The following is a 20,886-nucleotide window of genomic DNA, read 5'->3' on the forward strand; positions in this document are numbered from 1 at the left end:
AGGTGTTTAGTCTGCTAAATACAGCAGAATCCTTGTACTGTAAGTGACTGAGTGCATATTCCAGTATACTTATTGAATCATTCTCTGTCTAGCCATTGAGTAAAAGAATTTGCATGCAGTCAGACAAAACATGGTCCATTTTTCATATCATTTTTAAAACCTGGGACATTCAGATTAAATTGAATGGAAAACAGCATTAGGGCAGACGATGTGTTTTATGGATCAATAACACTACTTTTTGTGACTGTTCTGTACCAGGGTGAAGGCTCTTCTCTTCCTCCTACACTAGCAGACTGTCTGCGGCCTGATGGTAGAGTCCCAGAGGAAAGCAGCCAGAAATGTTCAGACTACAAGCCAGGGATGAATGTTACCCACAGCTTCCTCCATCCTCCCAGTAAGTACACTTCTTTAAATAGATATTTGTGAAAGCTTTAATCATCTGGATGTGGCTGAGCAATATGTCTAAACCCATTACAAAACAACACCATTGCCGGTTGTGGGTGCTCATGTGGACTGGCAAAGATTTCCCTTTGGTTTGTTCATGTTGAAAACACATAGACATCTTCTGAAGAATAAACGACAAATTAAGTTAACATGTCACAATGCGCTGCTTCTGCTGAAGAATCCCAAAGATATGGAACAAATTCTATTTATATGCAGCTTTTGGCAAGATAAGTTACACTTGTAAAGGCACTTTCCAATCCGATCTCCTAAAGTACTTTGCTGGAGTTTACCAAGAACAGATATTTAATGTCTGTACAATATACATTTGCACAAATACTTGACTGCGTCATCTAAGAAATTCTTATAAAATCTTTTGATAATGATGATAGAATTCGGATCATTATAATTTCATGTGAACTGCAACAACATACTGTAATGTTCTGTACTCAGTGCACAGGAATGGTGTACTAGGTGCTTAAAACTGAACTCCAATCTAAAATGGAAACTAATTTAAATATATGCGGGGACCATTTCACCTGCCATCGGATGACTTTATTCTGCCCTCCCTCTTAGCATGTCACATGTGCATGCAGGACACCTGATTGGCTTCAAGTATTGCTGCTCACTCACTGTATCTGAGTGCTGCTTTACAAGATGTTGTAATTCTTTTTCAGTTACTAGCTGAATTAGAATGACATTTGCATATGTTTTTAATTAAGTAAATACCCAACTGCATATATTCAAGTTTGAAGTTGAGCTTTAACTTTGCAAAACGACATGGCCTTTCAAGTAATAGGAGCTGTCTTAACAGCTTTCCCACCATCCTATAGCAGAAATACCGCTACAGGGCGACAGGGGTAAATCATGTCTATATACGTGATTTTGCATTTCCGGGTAGGGGGCCTACCCCCTACCTGCACCGCCATTGGCGGCCTCACCTGTCAATCACTGGGTCCCAGCCGGTGATTCCCCACCAACCCCCGGTGGTCACCGCGTATCACCGGCGGGGAGAGACCTGTATGTAAACAATACAGATCTCTCCCCTGTCAGCTCCTGCTCACTACTTTGTATGGCTCTGCATAGCATAGCAGAGCCATACAAAGCAGTGATCTCACAGTGTAAAGCACACACAGCACACAGAAAAAAAAAAAAAGCACACAGTTAACCCTTTGATCACCCCAGATGTTAACACCTTCATGCCCAGTGGCATTAGTACAGTGTTAGTGCTTTTTATTAACACTGATCACTGTATTGGTGTCACTAGGGATGTCAGTGACAGTTAGTCAGTTCATCTCCAGTGTCAGAATGCCCGCCGCAGTCCTGCTATAAGTCGCTGATCGCCGCTATTACTAGTATATAACAAAAAAAAATCCAGTATCCATACCGCCATTTGTAAACGCTATAGCTTTCACGTAAACCAATGAATTTACACGTATTGAGAGGTTTTTTTTTTTAGCAAAGACATATAGCAGAATACATTTTGTCCTAAATTTATGACGAAATTTGATTTTTAAAATTTTTTTACTGGACATGTTTAATAACAAAAAGTCAAAAATATTGTTTTTTTCTCAAAATTGGTATTTTTTTTAATAGCGCACTAAAAAAAAAATGCAAAGGTGATCAAATACCCCAGAAGTAAAGCACTATTTGTGGGAACAAATGGATGTAAATTGAATTTGGATGCAGAATTGCATGACCGCGTAATTGTCAGTTAAAGTAACGCAGCGCCATATCGCAAAAAATGGCCTGGTCAGGAAAGGGGGTAAATCCTCTGGAGGGCAAGTGGTTAATAAATAGCACTCCTCCCACCTGGGCAGTGTAGGATGGCCCTCTACACTGACTCAGATGGCTCACATCTAACATCTCAGGATGGGACCTTGGGTAATTTGGGGGTAAAACAACAGTCATTTTAACCTTTCAATAGCTTATTCTCTCAATAAACGAATGGAGAGACGGTTAGGGGCACAAATATCCTGTGGCTTCTAGTAACAGCAAAATGTATGGTGGCAATTTAAGTGCAGACGTTTAATAGTACTTGGCCAAGTGAGTGGCAGTGACTCCATTTGTGAGAACGAGTAGCTGCCTGTAGCAGCCCTTTATTAGTGGTTCGCTCCTTGAGAGCAGCCAGTTTAGATAGTAGTGACCCTATATGTGAGAGCAGCTAATTCACCTTAAAGGAATAGTCCCCTTTAGGTAAAATGACATGCAGACAAGGGGCCCCAGGACATTATAATTAATTTCCCTTATATGCAAAGTACAGTGTAAAGAGATTGGCACACTGCAGGCCTTTGCAGGCAAATCCTGCTCTAGAAAATCCTTGCATGCCATAACTTTTTCATCTGTAATTAGACAGTAATTAGACAGAATGTCTAATTACTGTCTGTACTAGCCAGGGTCCTCTGCCCTTCCCTTCACCTCCTTACATAGCCTTTTATGTAACTGCCGGGGATGGAGCATAGGGGAATACTATAAAGTCACATCTGCGAATGACAGCTCTAGTCTGCTGCAGCTGCTGACATCACAATCAAGATGGCGGCACCCACCAGCAGTCTTGGGTCTTTTGCAGGTCTACACAAGAGAAGCTTGTACTGGTAAATGCACATATGTTCTTATGGGACTATTTTTGTTGAAATGATTGGTCTGGTATCAGGGTCTGCAAAACTACATTTATCATAAGGCAATTATGGGCTGTCTAGGAGAGAGATTATGAGGGGGCAACACAAAGCTTCCCAACTAAATAGTGGTTACTTTTCCATTCCATAGACATGTGTGCAGAGGTCCAGCAATATCCTGTTAAAAGAAAGGGGTGCAGGTGCTATTGACAAGAGTCATTGGACTGTTCTCAGCTCAGGCAACATACAACTGACCTTCCTCTTACTTGGACAACTGAACATTTAAAAAGTTGCATGTACTGCATATAGCAAACAGTGTACAGTTAAGCCTGTGAAAAGTCATAACTACATGGCAATAGGAGTAAAACCTATAAAAACGGTATAGTAATACAGTCTGGGTAAAGCTGTGTAGTAGATAAATCTTAGATTTCAGGTATATGTGTGACCTGAAGTAGTGAACATTTTGATGAAATCACAAAGCTTGATTTTCCTTTATCTGTATTGCTTTACTCTTGTCAAGAACTACATTTTCCATAGCTCTAGTTACATAGGCATACACTTCTTTATGCTCTTGTCATGATACTGTAGGTCTTTAATTCTTTGCTAATGCATAAAATGTGTAAACATAAAGACTTTATATCATTTCTTATCCAAGTGTTGTTTATGAATTTGTTTTTATTTTTCTCTGCAGACTTCAACAGCAGTGAAGTTGAACAATATGACTCTCTTATCACAAGTAACCTTGTTCCCATGTACATGGAATTCTTAAGTAAGTGCATGTTTTTTTTATCTCATGCATCCTGCTTCTAAAGTATTCCTGCAGACAAGGCTACTTTCACACTGATACACCGTAAAAACACATAAAAACCGCGTAGGAGTTTTTACTGCATTTTCTGAGCATTTTTTAAAGGACACGTGACTTAAAAACTGCACCAAAAATGCTTCCCAGAGGTGTTTTCAGGCGTTTTCCATTGATTTCAATGGGAAGAGGCATTTCTGGGTTTTTTTTTTAACTCACCAAACACGCACCAAAAATGCTGCAAGCAGGAGTTTTTACACCGCACCGCAATCACAACGCCTCAGTGTGAAAACATACATACAGTGGGGATCGAAAGTTTGGGCACCCCAGCTAAAAGTTTGTATTAATGTGCATAAAGAAGCCAAGGAAAGATGGAAAAATCTTCAAAAGGCATCAAATGACAGATTAGACATTCTTATAATATGTCAACAAAAGTTAGATTTTATTTCCATCATTTACACTTTCAAAATAGCAGAAAACAAAAAAATGGCGTCTGCAAAAGTTTGGGCACCCTGCAGAGTTAATATCTTGTACTGCCCCCTTTGGCAAGTATCACAGCTTGTTAACGCTTTTTGTAGCCAGCCAAGAGTCTTTCAATTCTTGTTTGAGGTATCTTTGCCCATTCTTCCTTACAAAAGTCTTCCAGTTCTTTGAGATTTCTGGGCTGTCTGTCACGCACTGCTCTTTTAAGGTCTATCCATAGATTTTCAATTATGTTGAGGTCAGGAGATTGTGAAGGCCATGGCAAAACCTTCAGTTTACGCCTCTTGATGTAATCCCCCGTGGATTTCGAGGTGTGTTTAGGATCATTATCCATTTGTAGAAGCCATCCTCTCTTTAACTTCAGCTTTTTCACAGATGGCATCAAGTTACCATCCAAAATTTGCTGAAATTTTATTGAATCCATTTTTCCTTCTACTCGTGAGATGTTCCCTGTGCCACTGGCTGCAACACAACCCCAAAGCATGATTGATCCAACCCCATGCTTAACAGTTGGACAGAGGTTCTTTTCATTAAATTCTGTGCCCCTTCTTCTCCAAACGTACCTTTGCTCATTCCGGCCAAAAAGTTCAATTTTAACCTCATCGGTCCACAGAACTTGTTTCCAAAAGGCATCAGGCTTGTCCATATGTTCATTTGCAAAGTTCAAACGATGATTTTTGTGGTGAGGACATAGAAGAGGTTTTCTTCTGATGACTCTTCCATGAAGACCATATTTGTACAAGTATTTCTTTATAGTGGAATAGTGTACCACAACTCCAGTGTCTGCCAGATCTTTCTGGAGGGATCGTGCAGTCAAACGTGGGTTTTGAATTGTTTTTCTCACAATCCTGCGAGCTGTTCTGTCTGATATTTTTCTTGGTCTTCCAGATCTTGCTTTAACTTCCACTGTTCCTGATGACTGCCATTTCTTAATTACATTCCAAACAGAGGATATTGACATCTGAAAACGCTTTGCTATCTTCTTATAGCCTTCTCCAGCTTTGTGAGCGTCAACTATTTTCAGTTTCAGTTTTCTAGACAACTGCTTAGAAGAACCCATGGTGCTGATTGTTGGGGCAAGGTCAGATGAGTCTGGGCATTTAAAACCTTTGAGATTGACATCACCTGGTCTTCCCAGACGATGATTAAGAACAATCCATGACACTGGCAGGTCTCAGCTTTGCAAAGGGGGCAGTGCATGCTATAAATTCTGCAGGGTGCCCAAACTTTTGCAGATGCCATTTTTTTGTTTTCTGTTATTTTGAAAGTGTAAATGATGGAAATAAAATCTAACTTTGGTTGACATATTATAAGAATGTCTAATCTGTAATTTGATGCCTTTTGGAGATTTTTCCATCTTTCCTTGGCTTCTTTATGCACATTAATACAAATTTTTAGCTGGGGTGCCCAAACTTTCGATCCACACTGTAGATATACATTCACATAGGGAAGCATTTTTCTTTAGCTTTTCAGGCACTTTTTTAAACGCAAAAATGCTTCAAAACCTCCTCAATGTGAAAGTAACCTAACAGGTTTCTATTGTGGACAGCAGGATTGGTTTATGAGTAGCATTTTTTTCATGTGTTCATTTTATACGTTCAAATGTGCTGGGAAATTGAAAAAATAGAGGCTTCTTTTGCACATGATTTGATAATGGATGTGAATCCAACTTCAATGAGGTAAGTGAGAAATATACGCCTTTAGTAAATCAACCAAAGTTGTGAACTGAATACATAACTAAGGACAGAAAGTAATTTATCAGTGATTTATTGGACATCTACCGTATATCTTGTACAATATGCAAGAAAACATATATTCTCATAAAACATCACATCCAGGGGCGGACTGACCTTTTGGAAACTCGGGCACTGCCCGAGGGCCTGGGATCAGTAGGGGGCCCCATGAGATGCCCCTGGTACCTTTTTTATAGGCTTTTTTGAGTTTGGGCAAGGACACAGGGGCCCTATGATCCCCTATTGCCTGGGGGCCCCATGAGTTGTCAGTCTGCCCCTGATCACATCATTTGTTTTATGAATATCTATAGCATAATATATATGTATAATACATATATATATATATATATATATATATATATATACTGTATGTATATTTGTGTATTGTTTGACATATGGGCACCTCAAAAATCACTCATAAATCTCCCTTCTGTCTTTAGTTATATACTGATCTGGGATGTGGAATAGTGCCCCATAATTGGTGTCAGAACTAGAATTAGTTTTTAATTTCTGGTGTCAGTGGGGGTATTATTACTCCTTTGTTGGTGTCAGTGGGAGGAAAAAGTGTCCCATTTTCAAGGTTACTGAAATAAATAATGCCTTGTATCAGTGGAAAAAATAGTGCCCCAAGGGCTGGATAGAAGCAAGCAAAGGGCCACAGCTGGCCCATGGGCCTCAGTTTGGAGACCTCTGCCCTAGACTAAAGGAGCAGTGAAGTTGGGCTTAGGCCTCATTCACACTGCCATAAAAAAAATTTACTGATATTATTACACATGTTTACTAGGAGAAAAGTTCCTGCGTAATGATCTGTAAAATACTTACATGTGTACAGGATATGTTTTTATAATAATTTATTTTTCCCTTTTGTTTAGACTTAATTTACATGCTTACAAATGCATATACAGTACATGCATTTATATGCATAGAGCAAATTTTCTTAGATGCAGATTTTTGGATTCTGTGTTATGGATCTGAAAGCAGCTTATGTTTACCCACATGTGTGAATGGCTCTATTGAAAACAATGCAGCTGCATTCAGATCCATAATTTAAAAACACTTGTATATGCATTTTTGTTTACATGAATGAACCCTTAAAGCTGCATGTCAAGCCCAAAACGTTCATTTTACTTGACAAAATTAAGGGAAAATCTACACCTTGGACACTTTTGTAGACATGTAGTAAAGACCTGATAGGGGATTCTAGTGTTCCCATACTGTATTAAAAAAGTATTTTTAAATTTTTGCCTGTGTTTCTGCTGGAGAAAAGGTTCCTTGAACCAGGCAGTATCATATTGTGTGACAGTGTTCATAAGCTTTGCAGTTACTACAAAAGTCAGGAGTCCAAGGTCCAGATAGTTAAAGTGATACTAAACCCAAAACCAAAAAACACAACATATCATGGCAGCTTACCAATATCAACCATTAGATGTGGTGACTGCATTCATTTTTTCTTATAGCCTTTTTCCTCTGTTTTCACCTGGTGATCTGGCCAGTAACACACCTCCTGTATTAGAGTGCCCCCACTCTGGATGAATGAGCCAGGGGCACATTTGAACAGCAGCATTGTCATTCTGGGGGGAATGTTAGATGTACTCGCATATTTACATACACTAACAAATTGAAGCCAAACTCCAGCTAATACATTTTAACCACCTCCCGCCCGCCATATAGTAATATGACGTGCGCAAGGTGGTTCTCTCGTTCTGGGAGGACGTCATATGACGTCCTTCCATTCTCACTGTGCTTGCAAGGCTCAGGGAGCGCGCAGCGCGGCGTTCGGCAGTGCGCTGTGTCCCTCACACAGCGGATCACCGATCACGGAAAGAGCTGAAGATGTCGGCTCGGTCATGTGATCAGCTGTGTCCAATCACAGCTGATCGCATGTAAATAGGGAAATGCCGGTAATCGGCTTTCCGCGGAGGGGACATGTACACTGATCATCAGGGCACTGATGATCAGTGTGCCCTGATGATCAGTGTAGCCCCAGCAGTGCTACCTGTCAGTGTCCATCAGTGCCTTGTGTCAGTGCTCATCAGTGCCTCGTGCCAGTGCCCATCAGTGCCACATCAGTGCCACATATCAGTGCCTACCAGTGCACATCAATGCCACATATCAGTGCCCATCTGAGCTGCCTTTCAGTGCCAGTCAGTGCCACCTATCAATGCCAATCAGTGCCACCTATCAGTGCCACCTATCAGTGCTGCCAATCAGTGCCAGTCAGTGCTGCCCATCAGTGCCAGTCAGTGCTGCCCATCAGTGCCAGTCAGTGCTGCCTATCAGTGTGCATCAGTGCCGCCTAACAGTGCCAGTCAGTGCCGCCTATCAGTGCCAGTCAGTGCTGCCTATCAGTACTGCCTATCACTGCCATATCTCAGTGCCATGTATCAGTGCTGCCTTTCAGTGCCCATCAGTGATGCCTGTCAATGCCCATCAGTGTCACCTTCCAGTGCCTCCTCCTCAGTGCCCATCAGTGCCACCTATCAGTGCAGCCTATCAGTGCCCATCAGTGCAGCCTCATTAGCGCACATCAGTGAAGGAGAAAAATCACCTATTTACAAAATGTTATAACAAAAACTAAGAAAAAACTTTAACATTTTTCATTGTTTTTTGGTTTGTTTAAGAAAAAATAAATAACCCAGAGGTGATTAAATACCACCAAAATAAAGCTCTATCTGTCACAAAAAAAATGATAAAAATTTCATATGGGTACAGTGTTGCATGACCGCACAATTGTCAATCAAAGTGTGACAGCGCTTAAAGCTGGAAATTGGCCTGGGCAGGAAGGGGGTATAAGTGCCCTGTAGGCTAGCAGTTAATCAGTTATACATAAATAAATATACAAGCTGATAATTGTAAGCACCTCTGTAAATTTTTAAACGGGGCTTGTCTCAGCTCTATAACTGCTACGTTTGCAGGATAGCTTGTTCTGTTGAAAACAGCCATACTGGCAGGATCACCAGGTAACATAAATGAAAGAAAGCTTATAGCTAGTTTCACATATGTGCTGCTCTGTCTGAAATGCAGGGAAAAGGTCTCTGCGGCATTTCAGAAATTGCAGCCTGCATGGGAATGCAAGTGCAGTGTGGTTCCCAGTGTGGGAGGGATTTCCAAAGCTTGGAGCATTAACAAGTTCTGTGCTGACCTATAGCATAAATACTGCTACAGGGTGGCACAGGTGCGCCAAAGCACATATATATATATACGTGATTTTGCAGTTCCGGGTAGGGGGCAGCCTCAGTTGTCGCGGCCTCAGCTGTCGATCACCAGGTCCGGGCCGCTGATTACTCACCAGCACCCAGTGATCGCCAAGTATCTCGGACAGGGGAGAGACCTGTATGTTAACAATACACATCTCTCCCCTGTCAGCTCCAGCACACTGCTTTGTATGGCTCTGCATACAAAAAACAGTGTACTTACAGTGAAGCACACACACAGCCCCCATAGTGAAACAGCGTACAGTTAACCCTTTGATCACCCCAGATGTTAACCCCTTCATGCTCAGTGCCATTAGTATAGTATCAGTGCTTTTTATTAACACTGATCACTGTATTGGTGTCACTGGGGATGTCAGTGACACCAAGTCAGATCCCCCCAGTGTCAGAATACCTGCCGCAGTCTTGCAGTCCAGCTATAAATTTATGCCGAAATTTGATTTTTAACATTTTTTTTTACTGGACATGTTTAACCTTCCTAGCGGTAGTCCCGAAAGCGGTAACCCCGAGCCACACTCAGGATTACACTGTAGTGCTTGTCCTGCGATCCCCCGATCCTTACCTTGTCCTGCAATCCCCCGATGTCCTCCCGCTGTGTCCTCCGGCCCATGTCGGCATCCGTCTTTCGGTTCCGTTCCCTGCAAGCGTCAGAACGCAGGGGGGCGGAACCGGTGGGAGATTCAAAAAAGTATAAATATGACATACACACAATACATTGTAATCTGTTAGGATTACATTACTGTATCAAACCATTTCACCTAAATTTTATCCCTAGTGATTTTTCCAATGCCCTGCCTGCACTTTTATCATTCTTTCTGCCTGGAAACTTGAGAACGTCAATGGCATCCAAAAAGCGTCCCTTTAGGTCAAAATCAGTTTTAGACCAGCTAGAAAACAGCGATAGTGAATTAGAACCACTTGCAGAATTGAGCAATAGTGATTCATGGGGAAATTCGTCATCAGACACTGAAAACGAATCTGCGACTGAGCTCATTGATGATCGGCGCTCTATTTCAAATTTCATTGTTTTTGGTTTGATTACATTATTGAATTAAATGTATTATTATTATATTATTATTTTTTACAATTATTTATTATATTATAATTTATGATTTCGTGTTTCAAACGTTATCGTACCCAGGATGTTTACTAGACTCTTGTTTGGACAGATTTAAGTGAGTTATTCCTAAGAATTTCAGGCCTACAATATAAAACAACAAATTTCCATGCAAAACAATGTACCGCTTTGACATTCAAAAATATTGATTAGTTAGACCGCCAGTGAGGTTAATGCAAAAAGTCAAAAATATTGTTTTTTTTTCAAAATTGTCAGTTTTTTTATTTGTAGCGCAAAAAATAAATAAACGCACAGCCAATCAAATACCAAAAGGAAAGCTCTATTTGTGGGAAAAAAGGACGTTAATTTCATTTGGGTGCAGAATTGCATGACTTTGCAATTTTCAGTTAAAGTAACACAGCGCCGTATCGCAAAAAATGGCCTGGTCAGGAAGGGAGGTAAATCCTCTGAAGGGCAAGTGGTTAATGGCACCCGCACAGAGCTCCTGCGTTTTTCTGTGCCGGTCGTTGCGGCTACGGGAACAGGTGCATTCCTGCAGCGGTAATCACCCACACAGATGTGAACCTAGCCTAAAAAAGGAAAATAACGAGCCACTACATCTAAGAATTGGTAAGTTGCAATACAGTGAATTTTGCTTTTGGGTTTAATGCTGCTTTAAAAAGGTCAGAGGTACACCCAGTAAGAACAGGCATATCGAAGAGCAAAAATACATTTTAACAAACTGCAAACATGAATGGTCAGAGTTCACACAAAAGAAAACCAACAAAACGTCAAAGTTAATGGCTCTGAGACAGAATAACACACCCAGTAGCTGAGTACTATAACAACAATGTACAACCTACATAAAGCCAGCAACAGAACAAGAATGAGCAGCTGATAAAAATAGCCAAGAACAGGAAAAATCTGTTGACAGAATGCAGCAATACTTTAGCTCCTGCTAAAGGGACTTTTCTGATAATCAAAGCAAATGTTCCAAACAAATAGCTTGACTGCCGAGCTGGACACGTTTTGTGGCTGATGTGTAGGAACAGGGGTTCATGAAAAACAGAGATGTTATATCAGCCAAATGTTGCTTTAGATTTTATAACCCAAACACTCTAGTTAGGAATAACGATGACATTCTTCAAGCACTTTTTCTGCAGAAAGACGGCCATCTGTGAATGAATATATATGTGCATCTCAGCTGGCAGTTTGTAATCTACACACACTAGTTCAGACACAAGTTCTGGCAAATGTTATTTATATTACTACACTGCACTATGAAAAAAAAGGGAACAAACGTCTTACCAATATTCCTAGCAGCATTCTGTACTAGATATCTCTCGATATCCTTAAGACGTAAAATAAATGAATACAGCACTATAATTGTACTACTATATCTAGAATAATCAGTGATATTGAAAGAAATTATATAGCTCCCAAACATTCCTCACGTGCAAATAAAGTGATCAGTGTTAGACAATCAATAAATCATAAAATATATAAGATAATTAAAATAAATCAATAATAATAATGTCCAGATTGTGTCAATATGTGTCACAACAATCCAATATGTGTCATCTTCATCTTGTATCAGAATGTGCTCTTCAATGTTCCCACTTTTCTCAAAAAGATTTCCATCTCCATACAAAGTGCTGCCCATCCTTGTGAGAGAACCGCTCCCCTAATGGCCAGGAAATCACCAGATACACTATATTGCCAAAAGTATTGAGGAAACCCCTCTAAATCATTGGATTCAGGTGTTCCAATCACCTCCATGGCCACAGGTGTATAAAATCAAGCACCTAGGCATGCAGACTGCATACAAACATTTGTGAAAGAATGGGTCGCTCTCAGGAGCTCAGTGAATTCAAGCATGGTACCATGATGGGTTGCCACCTATGCAATAAGTCCATCTGTGAAATTTACTTGCTACTAAATATTCCACGATCAACTGTGAGTGGTATTGTAACAAAGTGGAAGCAACTGGGAACAACAGCAACTCAGCCACAAAGATGTAGACCACATAAAATGACAGAGCGGGGTCAGCGCATGCTGAAGCGCACAGTGCGCAGAAGTCACCAACTGTCTGCAGAGTCAATAGCTAAAGACCTCCAAACTTCGTGTGACCTTCAGTTTACCACAACAACAGTGTATAGAGAGCTTCATGGAATGTGTTTCCATGGCTGAGCAGCTGCATCCAAGCCTTACATCACCAAGTGCAATGAAAAGCATCGGATGCAGTGGTGTAATGCACACTGCTGCTGGACTCTAGAGCAGTGGAGACGTTCTCTGGAGTGAAGAATCACACTTCTCTGTCTGGCAATCCAATGGACATGTCTGGGTTTGGAGGTTGCCAGAAGAATGGTACTTGCATGACTACATTGTACCAAGTGTAAAGTTTGGTAGAGGGGGGATTATGGTGTGGAGTTGTTTTTCAGGGGTTGGGCTTGGCCCATTAGTTCTAGTGAAGGGAACTCTTAAGACACCAGCATACCAATACATTTTGGATAATTTCAATCTCCCTACTTTGTGAGAACAGTTTGGGGATGGCCCCTTCCTGTTCCAACATGACTGCGCACCAGTGTGCAAAGCAAGGTCCATAAAGACATGGATGAGCAAGTTTTGGGTGGAGGAACTTGACTGGCCTCAACCCAATAGAACACCTTTGGGATGAATTAGAGTGGAGACTGCGAGCCAGGCATTTCATCTGACACCAGTGCCTGACCTCACAAATGTGCTTCCCGAAGAATAGTCAAATATTCCCATAGACAAGCTCCGAAATCTTGTGAACAGCCTTCGCAGAAGAGTTGAAGCCGTTATAGCTGCAAAGCGTGGGCCAACTCAATATTCAACCCTACAGACTAAGACCGGGATGCCATTAAAATTCATGTGTATAAAAGCAGGCGCCCCAATACTTTTGGCAATATAGTGTATTTAGATCCCTTTTATTTCAAGTGGGTCCCAGAAAGTTTTGGAAAGTGGACACCCCAAGGTGATCTCTGGGTTTGCCACAGTTTTTTTGGAAATTAATAAAGATGCTGGTATTAACGAGGTAAAACCTACCCTCTACCACCCAGCAGCTTTTATCTCTATTCTAGCTTGCCAAAGTCCTATGCAATCTCCAGATGCCTTCTTAATTTTTACTCTCCCTAGAAACCACATAAAAAACAGAGGGTGCCAAAGTTTAAAAACTTTTATTTAACATATAAACAACTTAAAAATTAGACTCACATCAGTTTGTGCCTCTATCCCAGCACTTGGTGTAAATGCACACAATCCAGTATAGACACTGGCTTCATCTGCTTTCCTGCCTAGTGTGAGCAGGTTTTTCAACAGGGTAACATCAACGTGCCTAAATCCGCCCAACAAGTTTTGTCATTGGAAGTCATCAGGGATGGTACAAAAACCTTCATTTAAATATATATATAGCCCTAAATAATATACAGTGTATCTACTCTGTGTGAACTGAATGCCTTCGCAAACAAAAATATTACTTTAAAAATAAATATTGACAGCATCACTGTGCTTTAGATAGCCTTTGCAGAAAGCAGAGCTGTGGGAGGGACCCAGTAGTTCCACCTACTAAAGTCTGAAAACAACAGGAGAAAGTGGACACAAAATCATTTATTCAGCACAGGATGGGGAGCAGCAGTGACTAGTCTTTATTACCAGAAACTCCTGCACAAAGGCAAGGAGTATGTCAGGGAACGAGAAGATCATCGCAACGCACGAATCTGCACATGCGTAGGATCCCGACAAGACATACAGGAAGGCGGGCACTAGGACCCAGGCGCGCCTGTCACCAATGACGGCGCCGGGCAGGCACTAGGACTCAGGTGCGCCTGTCGGCGCCGGGTGGGCTATTTAAACCAGCTCTTGCAATGCTCACATTGCCGTACGGTCTTGTTCCTGCTTGCTCCCTGTTATCCTGTTAGAGTATCCTGTTGACCATCTCCTGCCCTGACCCCTGGCTCGTCTGACTATTCTTCTGCCTGTTCCTGATTATCTGACCTCCTGCTGCTGAACCTGGCCTGTGGCCTGACCATTCTCTGCCTGCTGCTCTGTACTGTTCTGCCTCCACTGTTACCGACCCGGCCTGTCTGACTTAGCTACTGCCTCACGGTGTGTTCCGTCCATCCATCCTGCACGGATCCATCCGTTGCTGGCTGGGCCTGCTCTGCCTCTTCACATCAGGCTCTCATCCTGCTACCTGCCACTGGCGGTTCCCTCTACTACAGCTGGGTGTACCCAGGGGCCACGACCGGGTCTCAGTCTGCTCCAAGTCCATCCCCACCATCAGGGGCTCTGGTGAACAAGCAGACTGGGGCTTAGACTCCGCGCCCTGGGGAAATCCGGTCTGAGGAGCCATCAGTAGGTTCCCGGACAGAGTAGCAGTTTAATGCTAGATTACCGCACAGGTGTAGAAGAAATACACAAAGGGCACTAGAATTTAAGTAAAAATATACATGGCTCTTGTAGTAAGAATCTTTTCAGCCCAGATTTCTGCTTTACTGTACCTCTTTAACTGCTTGCTGACCACCTAACTTAGATTTGCGGCGGCAGGGAGGGTGCTATGCGCTGGATCTAGTACCTAGTTTCTGAAGACAGAAGACTAAATGGTTACAATGAGATTTCTCACTGTCCTTGATTGCATCCTCTGAGACCTTCTATGATACAGTGCACAAAAAAATGAGGCTGATATACTAGAGCGTGTTTACTTGTCTGCTGTCAACTGATATAACTCAGCCGGTCCAGGTTGAGGAAAGATCCCAACTTCAAAGTCAGGATCCACCCCAGAGCCTGGAGTGGTACCTGGCTCAGCCTCTCAGTGATCTACTGAGAGCCTGAGACAGCCGCTCCCTACCCTTCCGCAGTCCAGTACTCTAATGAGCACTGGGGGGGGGGGCTAGGCAGACAGCGGTGACTGACATTCCCGTTCTCTGCCAAGAGGTGATGCGAGAACTCAGCGATCAGCGATTATGTGATCGCTGAGCTCTCACCCTTAGAGCTGGCAGGGGACCGATGCAGAATCAGACCGATGCTGCATCCACCTAGGTAAGTACAAATAGAAAGTAAAATAAAGCCCTATTTCTATTTTAAGCTATGTTAACAGCCTTTATTCATTTTATAATTCAACCTCAAATAGTGATTCCTTCTCTTACTGTATCTCCATAAAAAAAAGCTTAGAATCCACTTGTACACAGTTTTAGCAAGCTGAGAAATCTATGTGATAATAAATATATATGATGGCCGTAAGTGCTAAACGTTACCTTAGCAGAAAAAAATCCTATGAACAAGGGTTACATCAGCCACATTGCTTGTACATATCTGGTTATGTATAGCTATGTTCCATTTTTATGGCAGATTAACAATCACACTGTTCATAGAAAGTGCCATGTACCCAAACCCACTGCAAGTTAATGTTCCATTTTGTTTTATGGATAGAAGATGAAAGAAACTGTAGTAGCAATTGACAAATACTTAGAACTAAGTATGGGCTATGTCACTGGAAAGGAAAGTTGGCATTCCTTCCCCTCCCCCCACATACACATTTTGTGCTTATGTTATGCTCTTTTTTATGAAAAGTTTCTAAACTGTGGAAGGCTGCCAGACAATTTATGCAAGCAAATGTCTAACCACAGCTCATGAAGATTTGAAATCCAGGATTAACTACCCATTAGGATTCCTATAGTGCACTAAACTTAAGTCCTGATAAAGCAGGGATTTGTGCTTAACCCATAAAACACATTGGCCATCAACTTCTTATATACTATTATCTGAGCCAATTGCTACGGCTTGGTGTACTCATCCTGTCACTCCATACGAACAGATTCCCCAGGGGACCACCTTGATGCTCAACTGGGCAGTAAATGGCTGTCACACTATAGCAGAAATTTGATTTATTTGAAACCTCAACTAAACCTCAATCTAAGTTCAGCTCTTTGCCACCCTACTTCTAGAATAAAATATAGAAGTGACATTATAGGGAAAAAAGGCATGAAAAAAATGTCTTCATACAACCCTGCCAGTATATTAATCTGCATTTTCATTAAACTATTTGGCACCATTCAAAAGAAAACTAATGCAGCTGAATCTGTGCTTGTGTCAAGCAAACAGTATTCAAATTTTCTATGTTTAACCAGGTAGTTGAAGTGTTCACAGGTTCACTGAGTCAGCATTTATTTTACCTTCATTTGTAATGTACTGCCCCTCTAGATAGCCAGGGGGAGCTAGAGTTTTGTTTTCAGTTAGGAGGGCTGAGTAGCAGCCTGGGTGTGATAGTTAGTCAGGTCAAATTTTAGTCAGAGCTGAGATGCTCTGCAAGTAAGTTCCCTGATACCTCCTCCTGCTCTAGAATCTTGGAGAATACTTTAGAAGTGGTGGGCAGGGGTGAGGAGGGGCTGGGAAGCACACTTGGAGGATCTTGGCCAATTCCCAAGCAGGAGGCTTGGCATGGGGCCAGGGCAGCCTCCAAATGTGGTGGAGTCTGCTCAGCAGCAGCAGAGTTTGGGTAGAAGATGAAGTGTGAGGCTGAAGAGCAGGAGCCTGGGAGAGGGTCCAGATGGGAAGGGGTACTGGAAACGAGGAAAGCTCAGGACCTCATCAGCCCCCAGACCGAGGACCACCTGTGCAGCAGGGAAGGATCGGCCCAGCAGAAGGCTTGAGAGCAGCCATCGACCCATTATCTCACAGACAGAGGACTGAGTGAGTAGACCTACACCCCTAGGACCAGTAAGGGGAAGGAGCACTCTAGTAGGAAACTGGATTAGCTTTCTACCCAGGACTGTCTTACATTTAAAGTGAATCCCCTGCCCAGGAAGTCCTTCAGATGGCTGGATAGAGGAGTATCTGGTGTCTGGGGTGGCTAGCTCTTCAGAAGAGAATGTTTCTGTTTAAAGAGACTTGTACATAATTCCAGGAAGATTGTCCTCAGCCGATGTTTCCCTTAGGCATCTCATACGCCCTTTTCCCATCCAAGTTTTTCATCCCCTAATAAAATCCCCAAAAAACAAGCTCAAGGACTGGTTACTGTTTCCTGGATGCAAGTCTGTGTGAAAAATTCATGCTGCCTGGCTGTGCAGGACTATACGGGGAGCCAAAACTTCAGCAACTCCTAAGGGGGTAGTCCTACAGTTGAATTAGTCAGATAACAAGTTTGGCTTCCAGGAAGGATGATATAATAACAGCTAAAGCAGATGTTGCATACATGTGTGCCAGCTTTGGCTACATCTTGGAAGCTGACCTAGTATCAGATATATTTTTGACTTCTTTCGGCATGTACAGTTGTGTTCAAAATATTAGCAGTGTGTTGAAAAAAGTGAATAAAGCTGAAAATCCTTCTAATAGCTTTTATTTTCATACACACAAATGCATTGGGAACACTACACATTCTATTCCAAATCAAAACATGAAGAAAACTATCTCAAATTTGTGTTGTTCCTCTAAAAAAATTGAAGAAAAGTGAATATTAGACTGTTCAAAAAAATAGCAGTGTTTGTATTCTTCTTTACAAACTCAAACATTCACTATATAAACAGAAAAATGTTTGAAGATTTTGCTTTCCTTTGAATCCCTTAATGAATATTTAGTTGTATAAGCACTGTTTCTGAGAACTGCTGTACATCTGTGTTGCATGGAGTCAACAAACTTCTGGCACCTGTGAACAGGTATTCCAGCCCAGGATGATTGGACTACATTCCACAGTTCTTCTCTATTTCTTCGTTTTGCCTCAGAAACTGCATTTTTTATGTCACCCCACAAGTTTTCTATTGGATTAAGATCCGAGGATTGGGCTGGCCACTCCATAACGTCAGTCTTGTTGGTCTGGAACCAAGATGTTGTATGTTTACTGGTGTGTTTGGGGTCATTGTCTTGTTAGAACACCCATTTTAAGGGCATTTCCTCTTCAGCATAAGGCAGCATGACCTCTTCAAGTATTCTGATGTATTTAAACTGATCCATGATCCCTGGTATGCGATAAATAGGCCCAACACCGTAGTATGAGAAACATCCCCATATCATGATGCTTGCGCAACCATGCTTCACTGTCTTCACAGTGTACTGTGGCTTGAATTCAGTGTTTGGGGTCGTCTGACAAACTGTCTCCGGCCACTAGACCCAAAAAGAACAATCTTACTTTCATCAGTCCACAAAATGTTGCGCCATTTCTCTTTAGGCCAGTCAATGTGCTCTGTGGCAAATTGTAACCTCTTCAGCACATGCCCTTTTTTCAACAGTGGGACTTTGCGGGGGCTTCTTGCAGATAGCTTGGCTTCACATATGCGTCTTCTAATTGTACAGTACTCACAGGTAACTTTAGACCTTCTTTGATCTTCCTGGAGCTGATTGTTGGCTGAGTCCTTGCCATTTTGGCTATTCTTCTATCCATTCGAATGGTAGTTTTTCGCTTTCTTCCACGTCTTTCAGGTTTTGGTTGCCATTTTAAAGCATTTGCGATCATTTTAGCTGAGCAGCCTACCATTTTCTGCACTTCTTTATATGTTTTCCCCTCTGCAATTAACTTTTTAATCAAGGTACACTGTTCTTCTGAGCAATGTCTGGAACGACCCATTTTCCTCAGAATTTCAGCAAGAAATGCACTGTAACCAGCATGTACAACATTTGCTGCCTTCCTTCCTTAAAAAAGGGCAATAATTGCCACCTGTTTTTCAAAGAATGAATGACCTCACTAATAGAACTCCACACTGCTATTATTTTGAACATGCCCCTTTCAATTAGTGATTCAATTACACAGAATCAGCAGCATGCATGTCATGACTGTTGGGTCTGTTGGATTTCTATTACTCTACTACACCTGCTAGTAAATTATTTGCCACGTAGAAATATAATTTCTACCAAAACCAGTGATTGATCAGTTTAGTGATGTCTGACTGCTATTATTTTGAACACAACTGTATGCTAAGTAATGTTTAAATATAAAACTTCCAGGTATTTATTACCTCTCACAGAAACCATAGTCTTCTTCCCTGATGATGCATTTTCTCCCCAGAGGGCTGCCATCATATTTGTTAAGGCATCAGCGGGGGTCAGCATCTACAATTAGTGAACTTAAAGTCTTAATTGAACTTATCATTACATTGTGTTCAACAAAATTAAAATCATTTTAATGGTTTGGTTGCAAAGATATACTCTGAGAAAGTAGGGGAGATGATTAAATACTTTCCTCCTGGTTGTAGCAGACTGATGACACAGTTCTACCAAATTGCTCATCTCTGCCATCACATCCCATTACTACTTGAAAGGAGGTTTAAGTGTTTCCAATCCAGAGAGCAAAAACTGAACACATTGACTATATTGCTGTAGGTGTGTTGGTATGAGTTTATTTCAGCATATTTTTCTTTAGTTTTACTTGTCCTGTTAGGATGAGTATTCCTATCCTCAGACTTACTCTCCTAGGTTGACAATACTCGCTTACTGCACTGTATTTATGGAGGAGTAACATAACTCTAGCCTGCTTGCTCATAATTTTGGGGTATAGAACAACTTCCCCTCTACTTATCTCCATAATATAGAAGAAGGTATTCTGTAGTTCAAAGAGGAACAGCCAAAGTAAAAGTCTCTAAAAAACTGCTTTTTAATCATTTTTCTTTTAAATTATAGTGCTGTATATTGTGACCTATCAGGATTCAAATAATGTAACTTGTAAAGTCCACTTTAATTTTGCTTAATGTAATTAAAAAATATTCAACCAGTATTTGGGCCATTTGGGCAGTGTATGAGCATATTGAGGTTCAATAGATACTTAAAGTGTTAGTAAACCCATAACAGTAAAATCAGTTTGTATATGCAGTAAGACATGCCTGTTATACTCACTGTGGAACCTATGGGTTTAATCCTCAGCATTGTGTAAAAAGGCTGTTTGATCCTGTCTTCTCTGATCCTCCCCTTTTTTTACTGTCCCCAATCCATCTGCCATAGTACAGAGCAGCAGTGGCAAGTCACAGTGCTCATGCACATGCTCTGTTTGGTGTGTATTGCAAGAGAGTTGTTTATGTTATATTTTTGGGAGGGTGCATGTGATCAACACAGGGCCAATCAGAGCTGTCCAGACAGTGGGTCAGGGGTCATGAACCTCATAGGACAGTCAGAAGAGAATGAAAATTTCTCCTACAATCTCAACAAGTGCTTGATCAGACACTGATATAAGTAACAAAACTGATATATATGGCTAATGAGAAGAGGTATTAAGCCATTTATATTTACTAAAATAATTGTATTTCCCTGTTCTGTGTACTGTGGGAGACCAGATATAGTGAATGCAGGGTCCTGGGTTTAGTAACACTTTAACTTAGATAATGAATGGGAAAATGTGGTTCAAATGACAGCTACCTCAGCACATGTGCATGGCTCTCAAAACATTGGATTTATTTACTCCCACACTGAAAGGCCACTTCTGTCAAATTTAGTAATCACTAATGATGGATACAATTAATTGCAGAGTAGGGCTGTAATCAAGTTTTCAGTCACAGGCTGTCCAATTTTCCCAATGTATGAGAACTTCATACATACTGCTATGTATAGC

At 41.4% G+C, this 20,886-nt stretch overlaps 1 protein-coding gene across 1 annotated transcript in view; it reads left to right on the top strand.

Moving 5' to 3' along the window:
* ENPP3 (ectonucleotide pyrophosphatase/phosphodiesterase 3) overlaps window positions 1–20,886 on the top strand; it is a 169,687-nt gene that overhangs the window by 132,710 nt on the left and 16,091 nt on the right. The window contains exons 21-22 of the mRNA XM_089676174.1: window positions 259–394; window positions 3,748–3,825. Of these exons, the coding sequence (XP_089532300.1) occupies window positions 259–394; window positions 3,748–3,825 (214 nt within the window). The remainder of the gene's footprint in view (window positions 1–258; window positions 395–3,747; window positions 3,826–20,886) is intronic.

This window comes from Staurois parvus, unplaced genomic scaffold (assembly GCF_062004578.1).
Source record: "Staurois parvus isolate SC_StPar_1 unplaced genomic scaffold, SC_StPar_1.0 ptg000165l, whole genome shotgun sequence".
Classification (NCBI taxonomy): Eukaryota; Metazoa; Chordata; class Amphibia; order Anura; family Ranidae; genus Staurois; species Staurois parvus.